This window comes from Myzus persicae, unplaced genomic scaffold (assembly GCF_001856785.1).
Source record: "Myzus persicae strain clone G006 unplaced genomic scaffold, MPER_G0061.0, whole genome shotgun sequence".
Classification (NCBI taxonomy): Eukaryota; Metazoa; Arthropoda; class Insecta; order Hemiptera; family Aphididae; genus Myzus; species Myzus persicae.
The window spans coordinates 59,153-85,254 of record NW_019103432.1 but is presented as its reverse complement, the minus strand read 5'-3'; the positions used below and the strand labels follow the sequence as shown (position 1 = coordinate 85,254).

General features: G+C 31.1%; 3 protein-coding genes and 1 long non-coding RNA gene across 4 annotated transcripts; 3 read left to right on the top strand and 1 right to left on the bottom strand.

Annotated features, from left to right (window-relative positions):
- The first annotated feature begins 161 nt into the window (after positions 1-161).
- LOC111034504 (b(0,+)-type amino acid transporter 1-like) lies at positions 162-11,964 on the top strand. The gene is made up of 13 exons (XM_022315768.1): positions 162-485; positions 7,173-7,289; positions 7,390-7,491; positions 7,608-7,883; positions 8,003-8,128; positions 8,214-8,313; positions 9,175-9,219; positions 9,314-9,437; positions 9,518-9,621; positions 9,721-9,817; positions 9,920-10,069; positions 10,947-11,115; positions 11,505-11,964. The coding sequence occupies exons 2-13, from the start codon at positions 7,205-7,207 to the stop codon at positions 11,639-11,641; spliced, it is 1,515 nt and encodes a 504-aa protein (XP_022171460.1). The 5' UTR covers positions 162-485; positions 7,173-7,204; the 3' UTR covers positions 11,642-11,964.
- Positions 11,965-15,397: 3,433 nt separating this feature from the next.
- On the top strand, positions 15,398-20,772 carry LOC111034515 (peptidyl-alpha-hydroxyglycine alpha-amidating lyase 2-like). Its single transcript, XM_022315786.1, has 7 exons — positions 15,398-15,798; positions 17,210-17,346; positions 17,430-17,628; positions 17,743-17,944; positions 19,460-19,648; positions 19,771-19,886; positions 20,387-20,772. The coding sequence occupies exons 1-7, from the start codon at positions 15,580-15,582 to the stop codon at positions 20,510-20,512; spliced, it is 1,188 nt and encodes a 395-aa protein (XP_022171478.1). The 5' UTR covers positions 15,398-15,579; the 3' UTR covers positions 20,513-20,772.
- Positions 20,773-21,404: 632 nt separating this feature from the next.
- On the top strand, positions 21,405-23,182 carry LOC111034510. The gene is made up of 2 exons (XR_002604552.1): positions 21,405-21,640; positions 21,989-23,182. It is a non-coding gene; the product is annotated as an uncharacterized LOC111034510 (long non-coding RNA).
- LOC111034508 (probable malonyl-CoA-acyl carrier protein transacylase, mitochondrial) lies at positions 22,852-26,056 on the bottom strand. The gene is made up of 4 exons (XM_022315778.1): positions 25,452-26,056; positions 24,995-25,393; positions 24,704-24,921; positions 22,852-23,865 (listed from the first exon to the last, which is right to left on the bottom strand). The coding sequence occupies exons 1-4, from the start codon at positions 25,723-25,725 to the stop codon at positions 23,470-23,472; spliced, it is 1,287 nt and encodes a 428-aa protein (XP_022171470.1). The 5' UTR covers positions 25,726-26,056; the 3' UTR covers positions 22,852-23,469.
- Between the last annotated feature and the right edge of the window lie 46 nt (positions 26,057-26,102).

The following is a 26,102-nucleotide window of genomic DNA, read 5'->3' as shown; positions in this document are numbered from 1 at the left end:
AGGGCCATAACCTATATTCATTTATACAATACAATATTATTATAGCAGCTATATGTAGCGTGTTCTGCCTTCTGCGGTTACGACGAAACCTGCTCACCGGGATCGCTGCGAGTCGTCGCAACCCGCGCAAGCATGCCTACTCTAACGCACCATGCACGTCCCACGAGTCACTGTACGCCACGCACTGCACTGTGTGGTAGAGTGTGAGCGAAATACGAAACACACGAATAGACGGTTTGAGGCTCAACACTCATAGTATACGACTACTATACAGACGTACAGTACCTCGTAATAGTCAGTTGTCACTTTGTCAGGTAGTCGTACACTTGTACGCGTGCCGTAAGGTTCCTAGCTGAGATACCTACCATCGATCGTGCGTTTCAATATTATTTTATTTTTCAAATCGTTGTCTTCACTCTACGGACGCAAACGAGATTTGCAATTTTGCATAGATAATAATAATACGACAGTCTTTTCTCAGACAGGTAAGATTTTTATTTTCTGATTTCCTTGTAATGTCTACACTTGAAAAAACGACGTGATCGTCGTAATTTAATAATATATTGTGTGTATGTGTGTGACTTTCGATTAATATTATAGTATTTTGCCCGAGTCTCAATGAGTTATAGTTTGTGACGCTATTAATCGAAATTATGTGGTCGTTTGACGTTTCGTGTGTTATCGTTTGTGTTAGAGATACCTATTACCTACCTACGTACGATCGCAGAGTGTTTACGATAGACGACGTCACGACGATAGTGTATCAACCATGGTTGCGATTTCTACACACCATCTTCATTTGCTTTTCGTTATTATTGTATATATTTTGTATTTACGTTTCATTTTATTTCATTGTCATTAATTCACTGGTTTTATTTTACCCCGATATTTTGATTTTTGATAAGAATATTCTGGAGATAATTCTCTAGCCCGTGTTCAGTGTTCACTGACGATTTCGACATTTCGTTGCTACCATTTACGTTATCTAGTGGTGTAATGCCAAAATGTAATATACATATATTTGAACAACAAACGTACCAACCAATTATCTTACTAAGACCGCTACATTTAAAACAATCAACGAAATAAATACATTTTTTTTATCAATAGTCAATACCATTCCAACATTATATGTATGAACAAACAATTACAAACCGTTTTTAAAATGAAAAATTCATAAATTATTACCATTTTAGTTTCGGGAAGGAGATAGTAATTGCAGTGTTAAAAATGTTTTAATGTTTGTATGCAATTACTGTCAGGTATATTACCTACTGTCTTTATTCGTAAAAGTATTTGTAAGTACTTACAAATTTACCTATTTTCAAATTGAAGGTAGATGTATGTAGTACATACCTATATATTCTATGTATAGTCACACAGATTTTATGCACTATATTTTGTATGGTAATTATTGCTTTGGTAGGTTAGTAAAATATTATAATAGTATATGCATAATATGCATTTCTGTTATATGTATTATAATCATATTTTATGTGATAATATGCATCATGCATGTATGATAAAATGATCCATAAATAGATAATCGTATTTTTTTCAATGATTTATTCCGTGTCATTAATTACAACATTTATTTTTTAATTAATCACTTCTCATTTATTATGCATGGATTAAATGATTTCCTGTTTACGAATTCGGTTCTTACGAAGGTACCTAATTAATTTGTTTTGCTAGATACAATTTAACAATATACAATATTATTTATTGAGAAATACTTTTCAAATCTTAAACATAGGTAATTATTATGAATTGATTTTTTATATTTTGGAATTTTAGTATTTTAATCGCATAGCTACAATGTCGAGAAAGTATTTCGATCATTTTTGTATGCTTAATTGCATTAGGTCTTGAATTCACAAAACCTATTATTACCACGAATATTCTTCTTTTGTGTTCATCAACATTTACGATAGACATTTCTTTCATTCGATAGTATTAAAATGTTACAATTTGAAAGTGAAGACTATAGATAAGCAGTTGAACTTTTAATAGCGTGAAGGTACAAATGTACAACATTGATTGAACCATAGAAAAGTAGGCAATAAGTACAGCTGTCCTCAGCTCTGCCGACGCCTATCCTTATTATAAGACCATATTATCTATAAGTAACTACCAGATTATAATTATGATTATTATGCCAAATTTGTTGTATCGATAGACAATACATGAATAATATATTGGATAATTATTGAATTGTTAGCGTTTAATTGTATGGATTATTAAAATCTAAACTTATGAAGGAATATATTGATCCAAATCAAATTTGTAAGACCAAGGATCCTTGAATTTTAGATTCTGAATGGAACGAGAAATTAATGAGGCCATTAATTAGAATAGGAAATATGAATCGTATAAGTTCCTACACGAGATTAGCAAGTAAAAAATGATTCAATTTTCAACTTTAAATGTGGTAAGTTGGGTTTAGTTGGTACTTTGGGCGATCAAAAGAATTTTAAATATTTCTATTTATATAATGAATACTTTTAACAATATTTTAGGAATATTATGTATTTATTACACCAGCCATAACACGACGAATGTTAGTTATTAGTCACTTATTACACATATAACTTTACAAACATTTAAAGAAAAAGGGAAAAAATGTAGGTATTATAATATTCTGTTTGTATTTTCGAATCAAACAGAAATTATTAGACCAATTTAATCGTAATATATATATATAATTTGTATATTATTTTCATGAAATACTACATAATAATTAGGAACCTCCAGAAAATATTATTTATGAGTTCTGGCTGAATTTTATAAGAGAGTATTTGCAGGTACCTATAACTATAAAGTACCTATTATTTGTTATATTTATCATGCGAAATATTGTAGTTAGGTGAATGTAATTTATGAATTATTCGCGGTTCTTGTATGTGTGTATTATGATTTATGAGGGCACACCTACGCATGCGGGGAGTTGAATTATAGTATTTAGGTACCTACCTACTTTGGGGGCTAAGCAATGTGAAAACAGTTCGGCTCCCATGTAGTGAATTAACAAAGAAAAAAAGGGCCTATACCTACTACACACTAGTTACGCTGTATGCTACACCCGGTATAAGAAGTAGCAGACTACATGACTATAACTGTATATTGTAATATATATATACCACTTGGCACATATCTCTGCTCGTTTTAGTCGCGATCACTGCAGCATAAAATTAAAACAACCATTATGTAATAGAATGGTCCTACTTGCTGCTACTACAAATCTATGAACATAATATTATTATATTTTGTGCTTACGTGAATGTAGGGTTTCACAGATCTCAGTCCCGTTCAAGTCACGATACGTTGTGTCACAGTTAAAAAACAATTTTCGGCGCTGGGTCACAGTTAGTTTTTTTTTCTTTATTATGTGATGTGACCGGCCACATCCATAAATACCAACATTCAATTTTCATACCATAAGAATTTCACAATTGAATTTTCATTTACCTATTTTATTTTGGTGTGTTTTGTTATAATTTTCATTAAAATAATTGGTTATTCTATTAATTTTTTTTAATTAAGTAGGTAGGCAAGCGAATCAAAATTCCCACGAGGTTATGAGCACAGTTTGCGAACCGCTGATCGCTGATGTACGTATTACTAGACAAAGTACGTTGGTAAAAAAGTATTCGTATAATGTGTACTGTGTATACTGAATATAATACCGCAGTCATTGGCGCCTGATGAATTGTAATGCGTTATAAAAATATACTTTGAACAAAAAAATTCGTCAAAGTTAGATGTATAAAACTCCACATTTTACTATTATATTATACATTTATATTCGTGCACTTGTGATTGTTGTAATTTGACCTACGTATAATGCATATTCTACCTTATGTATATTTTATAGTGAGTGGTAACAAATAACAATGCACAGAGTGATTCACCAAGCATGCTCACCCTTATTTTTTAGTTTGTTGTTTAGAAAGATGAATTTATTCAAATTCGGATCTAAACTTAAGATCTAAATGTTTATGCTATTGCAGCTTGTTTATACAACGAAACAACAATTCTCATTTCTAACTGTTAGACGCGTCTTACATTACAGTGACTTACTCAAGGCGAGGTATACTCTAAAATTACTGTACAACTGAGTGGTTACCTACTTTCCTCCGTTTTTTTCATATTTTTTTTTTTTTAATTAGCTATTAAAGTGCTAAACAATTTCTTTCTACATTTATTTTTATCTCCAAAGTACATACTAGATATGCTACCTGCAGAAACTTTCTTCGAAGTAGAAGATTGGTGAAATTTTTTACAAAACAATAACCCATCGTAAAATCAATAATCGATACACTCAGAATCTAAAACGTAAAATATATTTCACATTGAAAGTCACTTTCTGAGCTTATCTATTTTTTTGATTTGATTGTATGTACAAAGTTCAAGGTGAATCATGTACACAGGTATAGGCTCTCTAATCAAATTAACACACAGTTAAGTTTCACCTTATGAGTTCGTGAAAAAGATAATTCTATAGGTTACCGAGACGAGGTTATCGAGATGTTTATTTAGCGGAAATCACGCGGTATAGGATTGATATTAATTGAATTTAATATCTGAGTGTTACCTTTATACATTTTTTAAATACTTAACAAAGGAAAAACTTACACTTAATTAGTAAAACTTATGTTTAATACTTGGTAAATATTATCTATTGAACATAATTAATCGTTATAGATTTAAACCTATCTATTATCGATCAGAAAAGAGTGGATAATAATGGTCAATTAATATACTCTATTCATAATAATTTATAAACAGGTAACAATGATAAAATTTAAAAAAAACATTGTGAAATTTTTAAAACCCGACAATAAATAAAATGGTTACAACTTACAAATATTGTAAATAATAGTATGTGTACTGCCGAAGTGCCGAAGCAAGTACAAATCGCAAATAATAAAGTATTAACATTTAGTATTGTTGACACAATACATAATATGATTTGTATGAATATTCGTTTATCTTCAAATGGTCAATGACACGAAAGTATTTCTCGAAATTTTATTTTGAGTTGTATTATTTTATCAGTTTTCATTTGTAATTGGTCGAGAATTCCTTTTAAACGAATACCTACTGATATCATTTTGCATATATATCTGTTTTTTTTATAATGAAACTAACGTTCTTCTATAATTAATCATACGAATTCCGTTAATATAATAGGTGTTGTTGTATTGTGGTCTGTATAGTTTTAGATAGTAATTACTAATTAGTACATTTATGCATTGTTATATAAATTTAAATTGTGTTCACTATAGTACTTACCTATATTATATTATTATTATTTATACACAATATGTTATACATAAAAAGCCTTGGAATTTGCTCTGCTGTATAGGTTATATCTCGTCATTGACTTTAGGTCGCCTTAATGGATGTAAATTATTATTGTTAAATTTGAATTCAATGATAAATCATTGTATTCAAAAACTAGATTTTGTATAATCAATGACTCTATTCATGGTCAAGTTGGTGGCGATGTATCTCGCTTTGTAGACTAACCCGACTGATTGGGCATCCAGACAACAAGAGGAGTACTTATAAATTATACACAAAAGATAATATTTGGAAATAATTGAATAATTATGCTAAAATAAAAGTATATAATATATTATTATTTTGAATTATTAAATAAGTCAATTTTAGCTGAACTTTGTCAATATTAAACCTATATTTCTAAAATATCAAATACAAATATGAAATATAATTAGCATAATATATAATAGATTTTCACTTTAACCAGCTTATAAATTGATAATTTTTACTGACTTTTGAGATGAAGTAGATTACTTAGTTAAGTTTAAAAGAGAAAATACCACTTGCCAACAAGAAAATAAATTGCCAATACCCTTAAAGGTATACAATGTATGATGTATACTTACTGTACTTATAATATATATGTGTATAGCCGTGTAGTGACATGTAATACGTATCGGTATTTTATTTTAAGTTGAAAGTAAATTGCCTATCAGGCATAATATATCTACAATATCTACATTCTACAGCCTTTGTATTTTTGATATTTTTTAATTGCTTAAATATTAACTTATGAGCTGGATTTTAACTGGTCATTGGTCAAGGTCTTACATAAGATTTATCATGGACCTGCGGGGAGGGAGATTCATCCCCAATTACATTATTTTTTACGTTACCGATCTTACATACATTATCAATGCAAATTATAGAGTTAGTCTCAAACGTAGAACTATTATAATTCTCAATGTTATTGCTTGCCATTTTACAATTTATTTTTTGTCTATACAATTTATCAACTTTGTGTATTGAGGAAAATAAAACTTTTTTGTAGAAGGAAGGAATTTTAAGAGTTTTAACCCTAGAACCTTATCCCTGTCATGTTTTTTAAATTATTTTATTCTTAAATGGTAATACAGTTGACTCTCGATAATTCAAAGTTGGTGGGACGTATTACTTATGAAAAATGTTTAATAACCGAGTGTTCCAATTGCTGAATGGTTCAAAACAAGAGGTCAAAAAAACAATTTAAATTTCTGAGTTATGAAAATAATTTGATAGTTATCCGAAATAATAAGCTTCAATTCTACGCAATTATAAGATAAATTATTTACGATAAGATTGTATAAAATATATTTCAGTGAATACACTTCGAATTATCGTGCCTTGACAGATTATTTTCCCTTAAATTTGACTACGAATTACCTAATGTACTTAAATGCATGGTTCTTATTCGAATTATTGAGAGATTTTTTAGAGAACAGGCAATTACATTGAATTACTGAAGATTTAAATTTTCGAGAGTCGGCTGTATGAATATTTGATGAATATTTCAAGTCTCTACAGTTTCTACAAAGTCGATTTTGTCAAAATGCGGGGTGTTGCAATATATCTACTCCCATTTCTCGCTTTTTTCGTCTTTTTTTTCCAATTACATTAATAAAAGTACTGGAACTACTACGGTTTTCCTAATAAGAAACAAAAAACATCATTACAAATTCCTCGTTCCGCTCCAAATCTAAACACATCAATGAACCGATGAGATAAAACTGTTAAATCTCAAAAATTAAAGTATACGTCACATTATAATATAGAATAATACTATTAATTGTTAAACAAACTGCAATGACAAATAATATAATATTTACTTATGATATTATTTTTTCTAGTTCAAAAATCGTACACAATCCAATAAATAAAAATGACGTCGATACCAAAAAACGTAAAATTGCGCCGAGAACTTGGTCTTTTCAGCGCAGTATGCCTCATTATCAGCGTAATGTTGGGTAAGTAGTTATTTATTAGGTATTATACAAATAGGTTTAAATATTAGACGACTTTACTTCGACTTGAAATTATAGTAATGTGTGATTTTTTTCTCTGTAGGATCGGGAATATTCGTGTCTCCGGCCAATGCGTTAAAGAACACAGGATCTGTGGGCATGTGTTTGGTCATTTGGATGTCTTGCGGACTGTTATCGCTTTTAGGTAACTATATTTTTAAATCAACCCTTGAATAGGCGGTAGATCTGTATAAATATAATATGCACCAAGATAGTTTCGCAGCATTACAATTGCTTTATACCCGCAATAATCATGTTCAGGTGCCATGTCGTACGCCGAACTCGGCACGGTGGTCAATAAATCGGGAGGCGAGTTCAGTTTCTATCAGTCTGCATTCGCTGACATGCACAAGTTCTGGGGACCTCTGCCCAGTTTCATATACTCTTGGGTGAGTATCATGTACGTTCGCCCAGCCGAGGTGGCCATCATTATATTGACATTCGCAGAATACTTCATCCGGCCGTTCAGCATTTGGACTTCCATGACGCCTGAAACCGAACATACGGTAAAGAAGACCGTCAGCATACTCGCACTCGGTAAGTGCAGCTCTAAAATCTTTTTTGTATTGTTGTTATTATAGTATAAGTTATGTATAAACCTATATTAGTACGAACAGTGAGCCCTTATTACGTTATTTGTATCGGATTTTTTTAAGGTATCATAACTTTCATCAACTATACTAGTGTCAAGTGTTTCATAAAAATCCAAAACGTATTCACTATATGTAAAGTCACCGCCTGCATAGTTGTCATAGGTGGTGGACTATATCAACTCTACCAAGGTGAGTGATTTGTATACTTTAACGATAGATTTCGAACATCTTCGACTTTATTGACGTCATATTTTATCTCTGTTCATCGTTACAGGCAATACTAAGAATTTAATGACTGGATTCGAGGGCACAACATTATCCATAGACACACTTCCGATAGCCTTTTACAGCGGCCTTTGGGCGTACGATGGATGGTAAGTCTCGTGACAGTGGATAATCAGTACTTGATCTCGGGGTCTTGTGTTCGAGCCCCACATTGGGTGCCATACCTTGTCGTTTACGCCGATCACTTCGACGTAGACAATAAACGAACAATTAATATTTTAAGCACATTTAATGAACGCTGGTGTCTGGTGAGAATCGAGTCTCACGATCACTACCACTGACCCCCCATTTGTCTCCTACTATAACTTATATATTGTCTCTTAACCTAGTTTTGTTTTGCTACATCTACTAAAACTTACTGACTAAGACTTAATACTAAGTATTGTTACATACATGATACATGTTTACTTAACCTAGTTAATATTTTTAATATCAATAAATTGTATATTTATGCGTGATACAACAACTAGGGAAAGGAATAGTGGCGGTACCCAGTTGTTACACAAATAATTTGCGTCTAACTAATTTTTATAATCAAGGGGTGTCTTGCCCCCACTTTGTGTCCCTTTCATTATAGTTTAAACAGGTATTGTTTTCAATATTTTAATTAAGTTAGTTTGTTTGTAGTATAATATGATGTATGTATTTTGTATAAAATGTCTAAAATCAGTCCCAAGTTCTAATATTATAACAGGAAACATCTAAGGAAGCTAAAACCGTAGATGATGCCTCTTAACCTTTTAACGGAATATTTAACATCGTACACACAAACATTTTTCATGGATTTTAATTTGATGAACACTATAAACGAGAATATTTTTCTCAAAATTATTTACAATGATAACCTTGCAAAAAACATAGTTGTATTTGCTACACATTTGTATCTCTAATATAATAAGTTTTGATGGTATTATGCTAATTGCTAATTATATAATGTGTGCTTGTTGCAGGACGGCTACGACCGTGGTGTCCGAGGAAATCAAGAATCCTCAAAGGTACGTACAATTCGTCGTTTGACGACACATTCTATTGTCATCACTGCTCGCTATGTTTTTTCTTTTATACAACTACGAAATGTACGTGTTACAGGAACATACTGCTCAGTATCCTTCTGGCGGTGCCGTTTGTCACCATGATTTATGTTCTGATGAACGTGTCCTACTTGACAGTCCTGTCGGTCGCGGAAATGACTTCAGTCCAGGCGGTAGCGGTGGTGAGTATACTGCATAGCGAAGTCGATACTTGATTTACTTTTTATTTCCATCGAACATTTTTGACCTTTTTAATTTTTAGGAATTTGGAACTCGAGCACTGGGAAGTTTTAGTTTTATAATTCCGCTCGGCGTAGCCACAGCGACTTTCGGTTGTGCGCTCAGTGTCCAATTTGGAATAACCAGGTCAGTCGTCGGATTGGTCTTCGAAATACTTAATTTCGCGTTATACGTTTTTAATTAATTTTATTGTGACTCATTGTTTGCGATTTGTCGTTTGTTTAGATTGTGCTTTGCCGCTAGTAGAGAAGGTCAAATGTTGGAAGTCTTCTCTTACGTGAGCGTAAAAAAGCTGACGCCGGCTCCTGCTGTCGTTTTACAGGTATGCCAATAATTAAGACGATGTACATATAATTTTAATTTTAATAAGTGTTGTTGACAAGTGTTTTACAATTTTAAAACGATTCAATGTTTTTTTTTTCAGGGCTTACTCACGTTAATTTGTCTGTTGTGTGGAGACATCGTGGTGTTAATAGAGTTCGCTAGCTTCTTAGTGTGGATGTTCTACGGTATCTCCATGGCTGCATTGTTAGTGATGCGTTATACCAAGAGAGACGTTAAACGTCCATTCAAAGTAAACACATCATTATATTGTCGTACTAACGACATTAATGCTATCTATCACCTCTATGGTGGTGCCAAATAACGTCTCTCCCGTGTCCTACTATGGACTTATAGGATACTCTATACATCGGGGGAAAATAAAGTGATGAAATTATTCATCTTACATCGATACGATGAATCACTTATATTGTTGCTCCGAGTGCAGTCATTATATAATATTCCGTTTGTCACCTTTATGGTGGTGGTACAGTCCGTATAATAAAATATAGTAATGTTTTCTTCGATGTCCTACTATGGGCTTTATACATGACTCCATACGCCGTATGTTGCGAAATAATATGATGAAAATATTCATCTTATGTGTATTGGATCGAATAAATCGATATTTCCGAGTCCTCAAAGGACTTAAAATTCCCACCGGGTCCGACAACGGATGCGGTGTATAACTGTATATAATAATATTATATTGTATTAATTTTCTGTGATTGTGTTTCTTTCACTATAGCGTCCAATTATTTATAGTTATAGGTAATAGAATATTTCAAATGATTAGGATAACCTTTGTTCGCCTGCACGACGATGACCTCATAATATACCTATGGCACGGCAATGTTTATGGTAACGAAATGAAATCCTATATATATACTGCTCTGCACATACACACACACTCGCAAATACTATATATAGGTATATACCGACAGACTGTATATATAAGTGTATAAAAGTTATGTATGGCGTGTAGGAATATATGTTTATAGCTGTCGTACCTACCCCTCAAGAAGTATGTAGCTTCAACAAAAAAACGTATCGTTTGAGCACGCTACGTGGGTTGGTGAAAAGTTCGTCGTATTTAATCTGTATATTTTGTTTTTTGTTCGTTCACGCAGGTACCAATCGTCATTCCAATATTCGTGCTCATCGTGTCCACCGTTTTGTTCATCACACCCATTCTTAACGATCCCAAGCCACAGTTCCTCATTGGTCTTGTGTTCATTCTGTCGGCGTTTTTGATATACATTCCATTCGTGTACCAGAAAAAGAGGTTATCGATAGTCGGTACGTATATATAATTATAATTTATAATATTACAACTCGTTAAAACTTGCATTTCGTATAAATGCATCGGTTGAGTTACCGAAAAAACAAATATTTCGCATTCTATACTAAAAGTCTCGGTTTTTAAGTTTGTGCTTTAAAGTATGCTTTTCTTACCTTTTTTAATAAATTGTTTTATGTTTTTTAATATGAATGATCATACGATTCTTAAGAATCATGTTAATTGTTGTATAATATATAAATGTTGTTTGATTGTAGTATACACTGCTAGTAGCTAGTATTGTAGTATTATCATTTATCATAAATCATTGTTACTATATTTTAAAATATTTTTATTAGCCACTAGCCATTTCTGGCGTTACATTAACCTTTTTGTTTTGTGTGTACAGATAACTTCACGAAGTTCATTCAAGTGTTAATGGTGGTTGTACCGCCGGAAAAAGATGAAGCGGATGCCGAAGAAAATCGAGTCGTAGAAGTCGACGATGCTGAAACTGAGGCACCCATGATCGCCGCGGTGGTGTGAGTTATAATATATATTATATTATAGGTCTCATCTTCCAAAGACCACGACTCCGGATGGTTGAGTTTTATATTACTATACTTAATTGATTCTTAATTAATTATTATGTATACGACTGCGGAAGCGGAATTCTAATTTATTATTAATTTTATGTCGTAGCTATGTCTACGCGACACTTAAGTGGCAAGTCTGTGATATTAGGATTAACAATTGTACAGTCTGTAAAAATAACTATCCTCGAAACAGTCGTATATTACTTAAGGAATAACGCCACCTAAAATCGTATTAAGGATCGTTTTTTTTATATAATAGATTTTTTAAATTTATTCATCTCTTGTATTATTATTATTTATTATATTTCGTATTTATAATATTTATATAAACGTTTTTGTGTCCTATGTATATTTACCAATTACTGATAATATTGTCTGTATGCATATTATATATGTATATTAATATTATAATAAATAAACCACGTGGTTCGAATTTTTTTAACGGTTTTATCGATATTTTTTATTTTTGAATAAAAATATGATGAAAAAATAAAAATATTTTTGTTAAATGTGTATAACTTAATATTCTACAGCTTTCGACTTATCGTGACTGTTGAATACTATATGATAATAATAATATGTTATAAATACTTAAATGCAATTAATATGTTTGTTGTATATTATATGTTTTTCTATTCTTTATCACAATTTAAAATTATGTAATATAGGTGACCACATATTTTCTAGTAATAAAAAATTTATTGATTATGAGGTAGTATTTTTTTTTTTTTTTTGTACACACTACATAGTGTAGTGACATATAAATAAATTGTCCCAAGTAACTTCTATTGGTTCGAATTTACTAAACTAACAAAAGCCTTAAGTTTTATTGGGTACCTATCTACCTACCTAGTTTGATATTATAAATATTCAGATATTTTATTTCAGTGAAACAATACAAGAACTAAAAAGTGTACAAATTATTTTATCACCCATTTTCTGTTGTGTATTCCTATTTTATGTTATGACTGGTTATGTTACTAATGATAATCATAGATATATCTGTCATCTTTGACACAATAGTGAAGTGTGTGAAGCAAACGAATGTTATTTTATAGAGTCCTTAAAAGGAAGTATGAAGAGTCCATTTTTTGTAAAACTAAAACACATGTTGTGTTGAAAACCACGTTGGCAAATTATTTTTGAAATTTTTCCACCTATTGTAGAAATTAAAACAAATGCGTATGCTTACTATACAATGCCATTATTCAAATATACAATGTGACTTTTGTGGGAAGAGTGGTGTGGATATGGACGAAGTTGATTATTACGTAATCCAACATCAAAAGGCTGTATTGAGGGTTCTAGGCTCTAAAATCTCGGAATTTTTTTTTAAGGTTGTGCCTCTGAATATTATGACTCGCCGTACACCGAGAATCATATCAATACCGAATAATATTATATTATTTACCTATAGTCTATACGATTTTTTTTTTATTGTGTTGTTACATTATTAAGTCTCATGCTTATACATATTTGTATAAGACATCACTATACATAAGGTAGTTGTATTTATAGATAATCAAATGTTTTTAAAATCGGTTTGGTTAAGTTAAACATTTTTTATACTTGTAAACATTAAAATAATAACAAATAAATGTTTTGGTTATAAATACTCAACGATACCTCGGTGCAGGATCTATGGCGTGGAAACCTCGAAGATGCATCGCCGACCGTAATATTTTCTTAATTATTTTATGCATAAATTGTATAGGTATTTATATGAATTTTTCTTTTATAGTTTATACTTTTTTGAGAGATCAGTTAAATAGCAAACCAAGTCGAAAAACATTTTATCAGTTTCATTATTGAAAACAAGATTAAAAATTGCAAAAACTAATTTCAGATGAATGTCAACTCAAAATGCTAATTAGTTATGAAATAATAGACACAGATTATTGATAAAAACAAAGTTTACAATATTTTTAGAAATATTTTGAACTATGAGTATAGTATAGGTATAATATGTTATAATGATTAATAAATATATAACTATCTATACATATAAGAATCTAACTTGATTTTGGAGACGAATGAAACCGGTTTTGAACCCTCATTATAATAATAATAATAATTAACTAATTACCAATTATTTTTATTTATCCACTGATAAATATGTCTGTTTCTTTTTTTTTATTTTATAATCGTTGTATTATTTGTATAGCCAAAAAATAGTCTTATGTTTTTAAATTAAATTATAAAAAAATAATTTCTTCCGGAGGATGTCGGGCAGCTAGTGTATGATAAAGCCTTTATTAAATTTTCAGATCCTAATATTAAAAAATAATAAAAGTCTTATGAAATTGCTAAACAATTTTTCATGGCTAATATCAATTAAAATATTAAATTATTGTTGACCAATTTCAAAAAAAATTCTTTTTCACTAAGCAAAAAAGCTTGAAAATTGAAAGCAAGATTCCTCATGTGTCGTTGTGATAGAAGTTCGAAGATATTATATATTATATTGTTATATAAATATATATATATTTTATATATCATCAAAATCCCGAAAATGTGCAAATTAATTTTCAGTTAAAAATTCTGAGGTTGAGGAATTTTCCGGAGTGTTCTGCAAGTCGGTAGAGGACATTTTGTCCATCAAGGAGGATGAAAGACTGCGAGACAACTCGTGGAGAGGTGGCCTAGATGATGATAGACCTATTACTATAACGATGCTATTGGCGGAGCACTGGAGCCCCCAAACAAATATCTTAATCCTTCCTCCTATAGGAATGGCTCAATAGGTGGGATCAAGGCACGTCCGATCCTGCAAGGGCTTCGAGGGCGGCGGATAGTCATTAGCCCACTAAGCTCTCAATCAAATTGATCTTTGTAGACTATATAGAGCTCGCTCTTTCATTCGACCTTTTAAATATTTACAATAATAATTGATAGATACTTTATTGTGTATATACAATATGTAAATACTAAATGTTAGTAGGTACAATAAACGATGCAGCTGATAACGCAGTCTACTTGCCTCGGTGGCGATAACACAAGAAAAGTGGTATGAAAGTAGTAATATGAAATGGTAATGTAATTATAGGTAGTGATGGATTTTACGGATTATCCAAATAATTCGAATATCCTATTCAATTTTGGCGTTCAATGACCCATTTTTATATTCTAATACATTTAATTTCTAGTTTCCAAAAATTTGTTTACATATATCTTATTTCCGACACATTATGACTGGTTAAGTGTTGTCTTGTGCTAGGTCAAATCAAAAACGAAATCCATAAATCCAAATAATCCGTATAATTCTGCAAATCTGGATTTGGTTTCTTTAGGATATGTAATATTAGAACGAAATATTTGAGTCACACTTCAGTCTTCAGTTAAGTATTTTGATAAAAAAGTGTGTAATTTATGAATTTATGATCATCTTCGAGTGATATAATTCTTGGATCTGACTCTACCCGCATCGGGTACCCACGGTGCAGTTATACGTCAATATTATTTGATAAAAATTGAAAAACGAGTGAAAATGTGTAACGAATATAAGATCAGCTTCATAATTTGCGGTGGGATTGGTTTGACCATTGGGGTGGGTCTGGGGTCATCCTCACGGTGACCCAGCATCGCTGTTTTGGGGGTGAGGGAGTAGGGGAAGCTTGTAATTTAAGGGTGGGTGGAGGGGGTAACACTGCGCTCTCTGGCGATCAAACCAACCGGCCACCACCACTGTGGCATACATAAGGTATTGATCTCGGCGGTTTTGCCAAGGTCAAAATTGTGAAACGTCGTTGTCAATGCACAGATAACATAATAATATATACACCGACATACGATACTCCTTACACGGCTCACACGCTTAAACACGTAGGTACCTATATAGCGCCCACGCGCACCCACGTCACGTCACACACCTGCAGTCACTACTGCGCTATGGGTCAGCCGATGTACTTGTCGCTGATGGCCACCACAGTCTGCCTGGTCACTTTGTTGGCCACGTGCCCCTCGTTGGCCGTCGGTTGGCCGGTCGATAGCAGTTTTTACAATGAGATCAAGCGCGTGGTGTACGGTGGTGACGAAAACGTCGACGACTCTGCTGCCGCCACTGAATCAACACCATTGCCACCACTGTCTTTACCGTTGTCGTCACAGGCGAGTATATAATAATTAATATTTATATTGGATATACATGGCATATAATAACATTAACCAAAGACACCTGCTTTAAATGCATAACCATCATAAGGCATGGTCTTATGACATAGGTTGGGGTAATGGGGTGAGTCACAAGTTTTTCACCATCGTTCATAAATAATCCAAATTTTCACATTTTCCACTTGTTTTTTTTAACAACTGTTGGAATAAACAATAAAATTGGATCAAAACTTATGTAACCCTGTCAATAACCTATTAAGCGATGTATATAAATATATATCATACTAATATATGGACACCATATTTAGGGTCACAATACATAACTACACGAGCTGTATCATAAACTAATTGCTAATTATTGCTAAAGCTTCGATCAGATTTCGTCAGTAATTATAATTGTACATTATAGTAGAAGTTTTAAAACCATTTCAAGTTTCTGCGATTAATATTTATTTAATTTTAACAAAATAACATAAATCATTAAACCTACATATTTTATATCCAATTTCGTCGAAATTTAACCTTCAATCGCTCATACAAAATGATGTGGCTTTACGCTAAACTTTTTTCTTGATTCCAGTAAAAATTAAGGGATATTGTTTTAAATTTCAAGCCTAGGTATTAAAATTAAAAATTGTATACATTTTGAACTAAAAAATAATTTACATACCTAGTTTCAAGATTTTAACGAATATTTTGTTGAAAATTAATCATTCAATGCTTATATAAAAGTGATTTTTATTTTTATTTTTTTTTCGGACCTATACACGAATCGAATACAAACTTAAATAATAGAAATTTTTCAATGTTCATAAATGGCTTACAAAGTGCTAAAATATTCAAAAATTTTAGTATGAATGTTTGTCGAAATTATCAAATCTCTTCAGGTTACAGTTAATTATATTCGAATAGCGACCTACGTTATATATTACGTTAGAAAGAAGTGCGATGAACGCAATGGTAATTCTCACCAGTAAATGTTTAAATATAAGATATGGTAAATATAACTAATAGAACTATGTAAATGTACTACTATACTGAGAGTAATATACGTTAAAAATAGGATCAAAATAAATATGTATGTATATAAGTATATAATACTATTGTCTATAATACATTTACCAGAGGTATAACTTGTATTGTTTTTTACATTTTTTATTTTTATACATTTATTTGAACACTCGCAGGTATATTTATAATACATACACAACAATGAGTTATCTTCTTTCTATAAGCAAGAGCTTGTGTTGGAAGTAGAGAGTTAGCTGCTCCAATTTACTTAGGGTACATATACACACAACTGTACAGTACAATAGGTATTGTCAAATAGTGTTTTAATTAATATTGTTTATATTAATATTTTTTACATTTAAAATGGCTCTAAATAGTCTTATTGATTTATGAACAGGACATAAACAGGCCCGTGGAAGTAGAAGGATGGCCGAGGAGCCCGATACCTCGCCTCGGGCAAGTGAGCGGGGTGGCAATAAACACGGTTGGGCAGCCTGTGATTTTTCACCGGGGAAGCCGTGTCTGGGACGAAAAGTGAGTTAAATCGTTTTATACACTGTTTTACTGCTTTACAGAAAGTTCATAAAATATAATAAATGGTCATCAAATTTGTTTAGTTCATTCAACGAAACGTTCCATTACCAACACATAGAAGAAGGCCCCATTTTAACAAACGCCATCGTCACTCTGAGTCCGAAAACCGGCGAGGTTTTATCTAGCTGGGGAGCAGGGTTCTTCTACATGCCCCACGGCATCACAATAGATCACCAGGGGAACGTATGGGTCACCGATGTGGCCATGCATCAAGTGTTTAAGGTTAAAAAACACCGCTTTTATAATATATTATAATTTTCCGCTCAAACACATTTAAACCCATCCACAACGCATGTTGACATATAACGGAATAATGGTGATAAAAAAAATAAACAGTTTTCGCCCGGAGCGCCCAGAGCGTCATTAACCTTTGGCAAGAGATTCGAGAACGGCAAAGGATACAGGACATTGTGCCAACCTACTTCTGTGGCCATCGCTTCGACCGGTGACATTTTCATTGCTGACGGATACTGCAACTCTAGAGTTTTAAAGTTCACAAGCAGAGGAGAGTTGCTACGAGTTTTTCCTCACGCCAACGGTAAACCTATTCAACTATATATTTAAATTAGAATAAAATATAAAATGTATTATAATTTTGAGTCATAACTCATATTCATTTGATATCATACTGTACAGTAGGTAACTATAGTAGCTATATATACCTCATAAGAACTAAGAAGTCATATAATAATATGGGACATGGATGTCCTAGCGAATGCAGATGACATCAGACTATGATGAGATCGGGAAATTGGGTGATTTGATTTTCAAGAATGTTGATAATGATTTAATATTCTATCAGGCATTTGGGTGCCTATAGTCTATAGTATAGCCGTATAGGTAATGGTACATATATATATACAATTCATATATTGGAAATTGTAAATAAAAAAATGTAATATATTTTAATTGCACGTTAGACCTATACCTATACCTAACTATGGACAAAATTATTAATTAAGATAGGTGGCCAAAAAGTTTAAAAAACAATTGTAAGCTAAAAGTATTTAGTTACCTATACTGCTTATCAAAAATTATTAATTTAATTAGAAAACAGATGATGTTTGACATAGGTAATGCAAATATTATGCAATACATTTAAAAACGAGATAATAAATTGATTACTACATGTATACAGACTATATAATATAGCAAAATGGATATAATAATATATAATAGAAAGCACATTATAGGTACATATTTTTATATTATAAGTATAATATATTGTCTAAGGCTAAACTCTAAACTCTAAGGCATCGAGTTCAAAAGTTTCAACGCCAATTCAATCTATATAGGTGCAATTTCAATTTTGTTCTCGTGGGGGAGGGGCTGAACAATTGAATTTAAAATGCATTATACATTTGAACACTTCCATCATTTAGACCGAAAACGTTTAATATAATTTGCCGTCTTTCCTTTAACTTTTCATTTGGCAGCTAGAAATCCTTTTCTGGCCTACGGCACTTACATATATAACATTTGTTTTGTTCATAAGTATTTGATATGTATATTATTGTATAATATATGTAAATAATGAGCTACGTAGGTAGATTATAGCTATATGTTTGTGTCTACTGTCTATTTAATATTATGATATTATGCAAATAGACAATACTGCAATAGTATGGTTAACATATTTTATTCGCTAAATTTGAGAATAAGATTTAGATATCTACATAGAATTATGTAGAATGTAGAAACAAAACCAATGGGCCAACTATATAGGTGTCTCGATATTACTATGCATTTCAGTAAAGTGAAAAATGTGAACGCAAAACGATTTTTGAAATGATTTTGCTTGCATTATTACCAATATTTTACTTTCAACTTATTCGTATAAACTGTTAACTGCAGACCATATATTATTGCACCTATATTATTATATTATTCACACAGATTATAGACATAGTATATTATAGTTTGAAAGACGATGTTTGTAGTTGTAGATTTAAGATTGTTATAAGAATATATTTTAGAATACGACGTACTGCGTATACCTACTTTGCGTACCGTGTTTTTAATTCGACCGTGTTATAAATTATTGTGTTCTTAGAATTTCTGAGCCTTCAAGTACCTCACAGCCTAGCGTTGCTCGAACAACACGACCTCGTCTGCATTGCTGACCGTGAAGATATGAGAGTCGTGTGTAGGGGTGCAGAGCTTTCGACAGAAAGCAAAGAACAAGCCCCGTTAACGATTCAACAGCCAGACTTGGGACGGGTGTACGCGATAACCAATCACGGTATGTCTTGAGGAGTTGCAAGAAGGTGTGAGGACAAAGGGGGGGGGGGGAGGGAGTTATTGAATAATACGACATTTCGTGGTTTGACTTAACGACCAACGTTTTCGATTTTTTTTTTTAAGGCGGTTTGCTTTATGCCGTCAACGGACCTACATCACCCCTGATACCGGTACGAGGATTTACCATAAACCCTATGACCGAGAACATTGTCGATCATTGGACACTATCCAAAAATGCAGTGAGTTTATATAATATTCTATAATAACATGTAATAAATAATAACATATAAATATATGTATCTATATTATACTCCGGTGGCACCGAACTCGACCTTTTTTTATGAAGCGAAATCTAAAATTTTTTTCCAACCATCCACCCACCCGCAACAACTTCCCAGTCGCCAAAATTACAGAAGTGAAACGATCGCTGCACTATACATGATACCTTTAAGAGTTCGGTGTCATGGCACTGTTATACCTACCTATCATGTTATAATATCGGCCGTTTATGACTTGATATTATACATTTTAGCGATCTAAGATTACGTTTTATAACATACATGTATATTGTATATAATAATGTATGTATTATGTATATATTTTAGTAATTTGGCATAAGTACGGGTAGTAAACGCTGCTTTTGTATTATAATATTTAGAGAACATTTAAACACGAGTAGTACCTACTACGTATCATTTTTCGATAAATTATTAAAATTGTATTGCCTCTTGTTTTTCAGGCTATCAATGTGCCGCACGACATAGCTATTTCGAAAGACGGTTCGTCGTTGTACGTAGCTTCCATCAGTCCGAACCGCATAATAAAATACACGATGACGTCAGTTACTCCATTGAAATCCGAATAATTCTCAAAACTCAAAATATTCTACACGAAAAACTACACAATAACAATATTTATTTTATTCCATAGAATTAGGTCAAAGTATATTCATTATTTGATTCTTGATTAATGAATATAATACTATGTATTCAATGATCCATTAAATTAATGATTGGACAATTAATTTAATAAAATTAAGCTTATTGTTACAAGTAGCCAGTAGGATATATTTTCCTAAATTCTGTTCGGTTTACTTATAATAAATAAACATACATAAAATAGGTATATCATATTATACTATAATATACATATTCAATATGTAGCCATGTAAGTAGGGGTTAATTATACAACTGCTTACACTGAAATATTGAATAATATTTTGAGAATTGAAATCATATTTTTAGCTTCTACAGACAAATAGATTATTCTGTAGCTCAAAGTGGTTTACGAGATTTAAATATTGCTGCATCAATCATCACATTCAGTGGACCTATGATGGAAATGTAATGAAGTTCAATACAAATTAATTATTTTCGAGTACTCAAGTACAGACCCTTATTTGGTATAGGTGTTAGGTACCTACCTACTACCTAGTATAGTAATACCTGTATAAATACCACGTATTTTACTAAACAGTTACCTAGTTAATATTTATACATTAAACAATATACATAAATATGTATTGATATGATGTTATAATAATATGTTTATATTGTTATACTATATGCATGGGTAGATATTATATAAATGGGCTTTAGACGCATAGGTTATATTACAATACGTATATTATATTATTATTATATGTGTAACACATATATAAATATATTATAATTTATATTGTACCTACTATTAAATACCTACTTAAATACTACGATTATTTAATAGATTAAAGGTGTACAGTACCTATACATAATACATAATATAGACAGTGTTGTACATCAATCAAAAGTATTTTTAAACATTTGATTTTTATTCGCAAAATAGGTCGGTAATAATATGTAATATTATTGGCGCACTGCCCGCTTAATACTCTGCTGCCCGAGACTAAACAGCATTGCACTTCAGAGCTGGTTTCAAGTGGGTGCTGTTGCTGTAGTCCGTTTATTGCAAAGAAAATAATTAACATGACCGACGAAAACTGACTTTTCTATAGGTAACATGTTTCTAATGTTAAATAAACAATTATTTAATAAATAAACTTCGGAGTATAAAATACTATATATGTATTTACCTATTACGTTACGTTGATTATAAACCCAGAAAATACAAACTGAGTTTATTTGAGCACTGCCAACAATCTATATAATTAAATTATTTACAACACAGCAAATTATAGATTATTTTTTTTTTTATATTAGATAATAGAAGGTATACATATTATTACCTAACATATGATAATATTAAAATAGGCACCATATTGTCTATACGACTCCAAGATTAATGATTATTCATATCCAGTGGCGTCATTTCAATTATTTTTAATACTCAAATTTTTATGCAGGACCCTGTTTGGCGTTTGCCTTTAATGTCAGTCAAATACGGACGGGACGATTGTTGGAGGAAAAACGGCTATTTTTAAAATTTTGAGGAAATATTATATTGTGTAGGTGGATACTGGGAAATTATTTTCTCAATAATAATTAATAAAATATACTTTTTATACTATTTACATTATCCAAATAGTTTTTTAGTTGGCATAAATAGATGCCTGGGCGTGCATAATAATGTGTACGTTAGTGGTGTGAGAAGGAACATAATATAAATTATTATTATTTACTTATATATGTATTTTCAAGTGCAAGCTCTTACTGTTTATTCTTTTTATTATGTAGAACAAATATAGAGACTAGGAATTCGGATATGATACAGGACACATTTACAGATTTGTAAGCAGGCATGTACAATAAAAATAATATTCAATCACATATCATTTTTAAATTTTATATTTAAACATTTAAAAAAAAAATATTCGTTTTACACCTTTTTCATGAGGAGTTTAAAAATTTATGATATACTTTCTAGCTCATGTTCAAAAGAGCTAATAAGTAATAACATTGATTTACCCATAAATGAATTTCCTCAAATTCTAAACACCACATAATTGGTGTACCTATTATTATTATACAGAGATGTAGTGCAGTACTGCATTTTCAATAAAACAGCACTACACAACAAGCTTGTAGGTCAATTGCAGGTTGCCTATCGAACCAGTGGCAGTCAGTGACCCTCAGTTAAAACAGGTCAGCTGGTCGTGTTAATAGTGCAATTTTGCATTTTTACAATTTAAAATTATTATTAAGTGTTTAAAAAAATTAAATTAACACTCATAATGATTAGTATAAAATATAATATACACTATATATATATTAATAATTTATGTTGAATTTATTAATATGTAAAAATAACAAAATTCTATAACAATTGACAATGTTAATTCACGAGTTTAAAATTCATAAGAAAAAAGTGCTAAACGTTTGATAAGTTGAGTTAGGATATAAATGTATAAAGAACTCAGACCTTAAACTTAAAACCATCAGTAGTCTGCCTTATCATTTTCACCATAATATATTGAGAATTATTCCAAAGTTAGCTTTTTAAGCCGTGCCGTAGAATAACATATTTTGAATAGCTATAACTTTGAAAGTTCTATCAACATTAGAATTTACTAATGTCACATTACTTTGTTTCATCAAAAGCTACACAGGAATAATTAATAAATATAAAAATTGTCAGGGAGCTAAATAAGAATTATATTAATACGTTTAATGATAATTTATTTCTGATACAATGGTATTTGTGTTTTAAATTATAGAATTTTATGTTATTATGTATCTTAATATAAACCAGATGTAGTTTATTTGTATATAAATCTCAGGGAATAGAATTAGCTATTGAGAGAATTTATCTATAAGTCTATAACAATTAACTGGTGTTACATTACAAATATATTTTTAATTAAAATCTACCTACTCTATATGTATATTAAATATCAATAGTCCGACACGTAGAATGTGCTTTAGAATTAACTGTTTTTAATAGATTTCTAAGGGTTGAGCCAGGTCCACACTCAAAGGTATCGGGAAAATTTGATCCAACTGGACGTTCGTACAGTATGTGTAATGTCTGTTCCCACTTCACAGGTTTGTATATTTGTTTGGGTAAATTTCTAAACACTTGAGCGCTGTTCTGATATCGTTTTCCATCAATATTTGAGTGGACAGCTATCAGAGGTTCTGCTATTTTTATTTTATGAAGTGCAGCTGCAAATGGTTCAACAGCAGGGAGCATGAGGTCTGTATGAAACGCACCAGAAACATTTAACCTTTGCATCTTTCTAAGATTATATTGTTTTAGATTGGATTCCAAATATTTTAATGCCTAAAAAAAATAAAAAAAAAGCAATAAATATTTTTAATACGTGATGTTATAATCATTTTCAGTCCCAATATTATAATATTGTAATTTAAGTGAATTATTGAGGAAAAAAATTCCCAGTATAAAAACTATTTTAATACTATTTATCTGTGGCTTTCGTGTTAACTAATAATAATTTAAATGATCAATAAAATATCAATAAAGCTTAGAAGTTATAAGTTACAACATATTACAGGAATGTTCTATATTATTGAGGAAAAAACTCTTAAAATACAGTGAAACTTCCATTTCAACAAAATAGTTCTGAGAACCATAAACAAGTTAGAGCCAAATGTGTGTAATTCTATTTTAAAAATACCTTTATAATAAAATGTTTATGCCAACCAATAAAAAGCAATCATATTTTGTTTTTGTAATTGATACAGAGATTTTTTTTTAATGAAATAATTTTGTTGAATAATTTTGACATATTGCTGCAAAGAATTCAATATTTATACATTTTTTTTTTTTTACTGGTATTTTATTTGACTGATTTTAACATTATTAAATGGTAATCCTGAATTATTATATACTTATATTACTAATTAATTATAACTAACATAAATTTATAATTTTAATTTGTCTGTTTTTAAATTATTTATCGGTCCACTAGGTTCCACACTAAACGAATAGGTACCCAATTGTGTACCAACCTCGAGTAATTTTATGTATAATACAAATTATACCTATATATTTTATTATTTAAATAATAATTATCATTCAAGAAGTATAAAAATTTAAAAATGGATTGTTTTTTCATGCTAAGGATTTTTAACTAAATACCAGTTCAAATATTCCTTACTTCTAAATGTCCAGCAACCACTTTACAATCAGGATTCAAATAGTTTGATATGGAGCAAACAGGTTTTTCGATTCCTTTATCCAGACACCAATCTCTGGCCATTTTCATAGCATAATTTAATTTAGAATCAGGTCTTAAGTAAATGTTAGCCATTCCACCTGGTTCAATTTCTGAAGCATAATGCATTGCTTCAGCGCGTACTTTAACTAAACTGACAGCTGAAAAGGTCAAAGAATTTTATAGAAAAATGATAACTATGGGCTATGATCATAAAACCTAGTTATTTATTACCTTGTTCAAATGAAAAACATCCTGCAAATGTAAGAGCGGCAAATTCTCCAATACTGTAACCAGCAACAGCCATACAATTTTCAATGGCACTAGGTTGCTCTTCTTTTAGTTTCTCAATGGCGCCCAAAGAACACACAAGAATTGCTGGTTGACTATATATGGTCTGATCCAGTTTAGATTTTGGTCCTTCCAAACAAAGTTTCAATAGATTATACTTCAGTATTTCACTGGCCGCATTGAACATATCTACAACCTGAGGAAACACTAACAGAATTTTTCCCATGCCCACAAACTGGGTACCTTGGCCAGGAAACACCAGTATTGACGTTTCCTTAGGGTCCACTTTTGGTCGTAGAGCATGCTGCGCTTGAGACTGGTTTTTATGAGGTACATATGAACCTAATTATAAACGATAGATCAATTAAAATAAATACTGTTCTGAATATGTAATTCTAACCTTTTGGGTATGGAGATGTTGTCCAGTTTTCAGTGTCTCCAACAACGGATGACTCTTCTGGAACTGTTGCATCTTCCAACAACTTTTTTAAGTCTGTTTCATTTATGTTTTTTGAATCGTCGACGGTTGACATGTGTCTACGTTGTATACTGTGATTTAAATATTTCGATTTTGAAGAAACATTGTATAAGGTATTTATTAAACTTTTAGTGGACGTTTTTTGAAAGCAGCTGTACCACTGCTGACACTTTCCAAAGGACACCATTGTATTCATAAAATGTTCTTCAAACGAGACCAGAAATTTAAAATTCTTAAAAAGGATTTCGAAACTATTCGAACACAGAAACAAGTTAAACCAATTTAGTTTTGGGAATTAATAATTATTCATAATTATCAAATATCAATGCTTGAGTGATCTGTAATTTTAGTGAGTACTGACTACTGACATCTTACCACAGAATAAATATTAAATATTATAATGTACAATAAAATAAAAAAATTATGTCATTCTGTGCTACCACTATATTATAATATAACATTACATTCCATTATTCATATTACCTACTGTAATGTTATGAATCATGGATCCAAGCATGTGAGGACAGATAAATAAAAGATATAATTTTTAAACTCCTGTATTTATTTTTTATC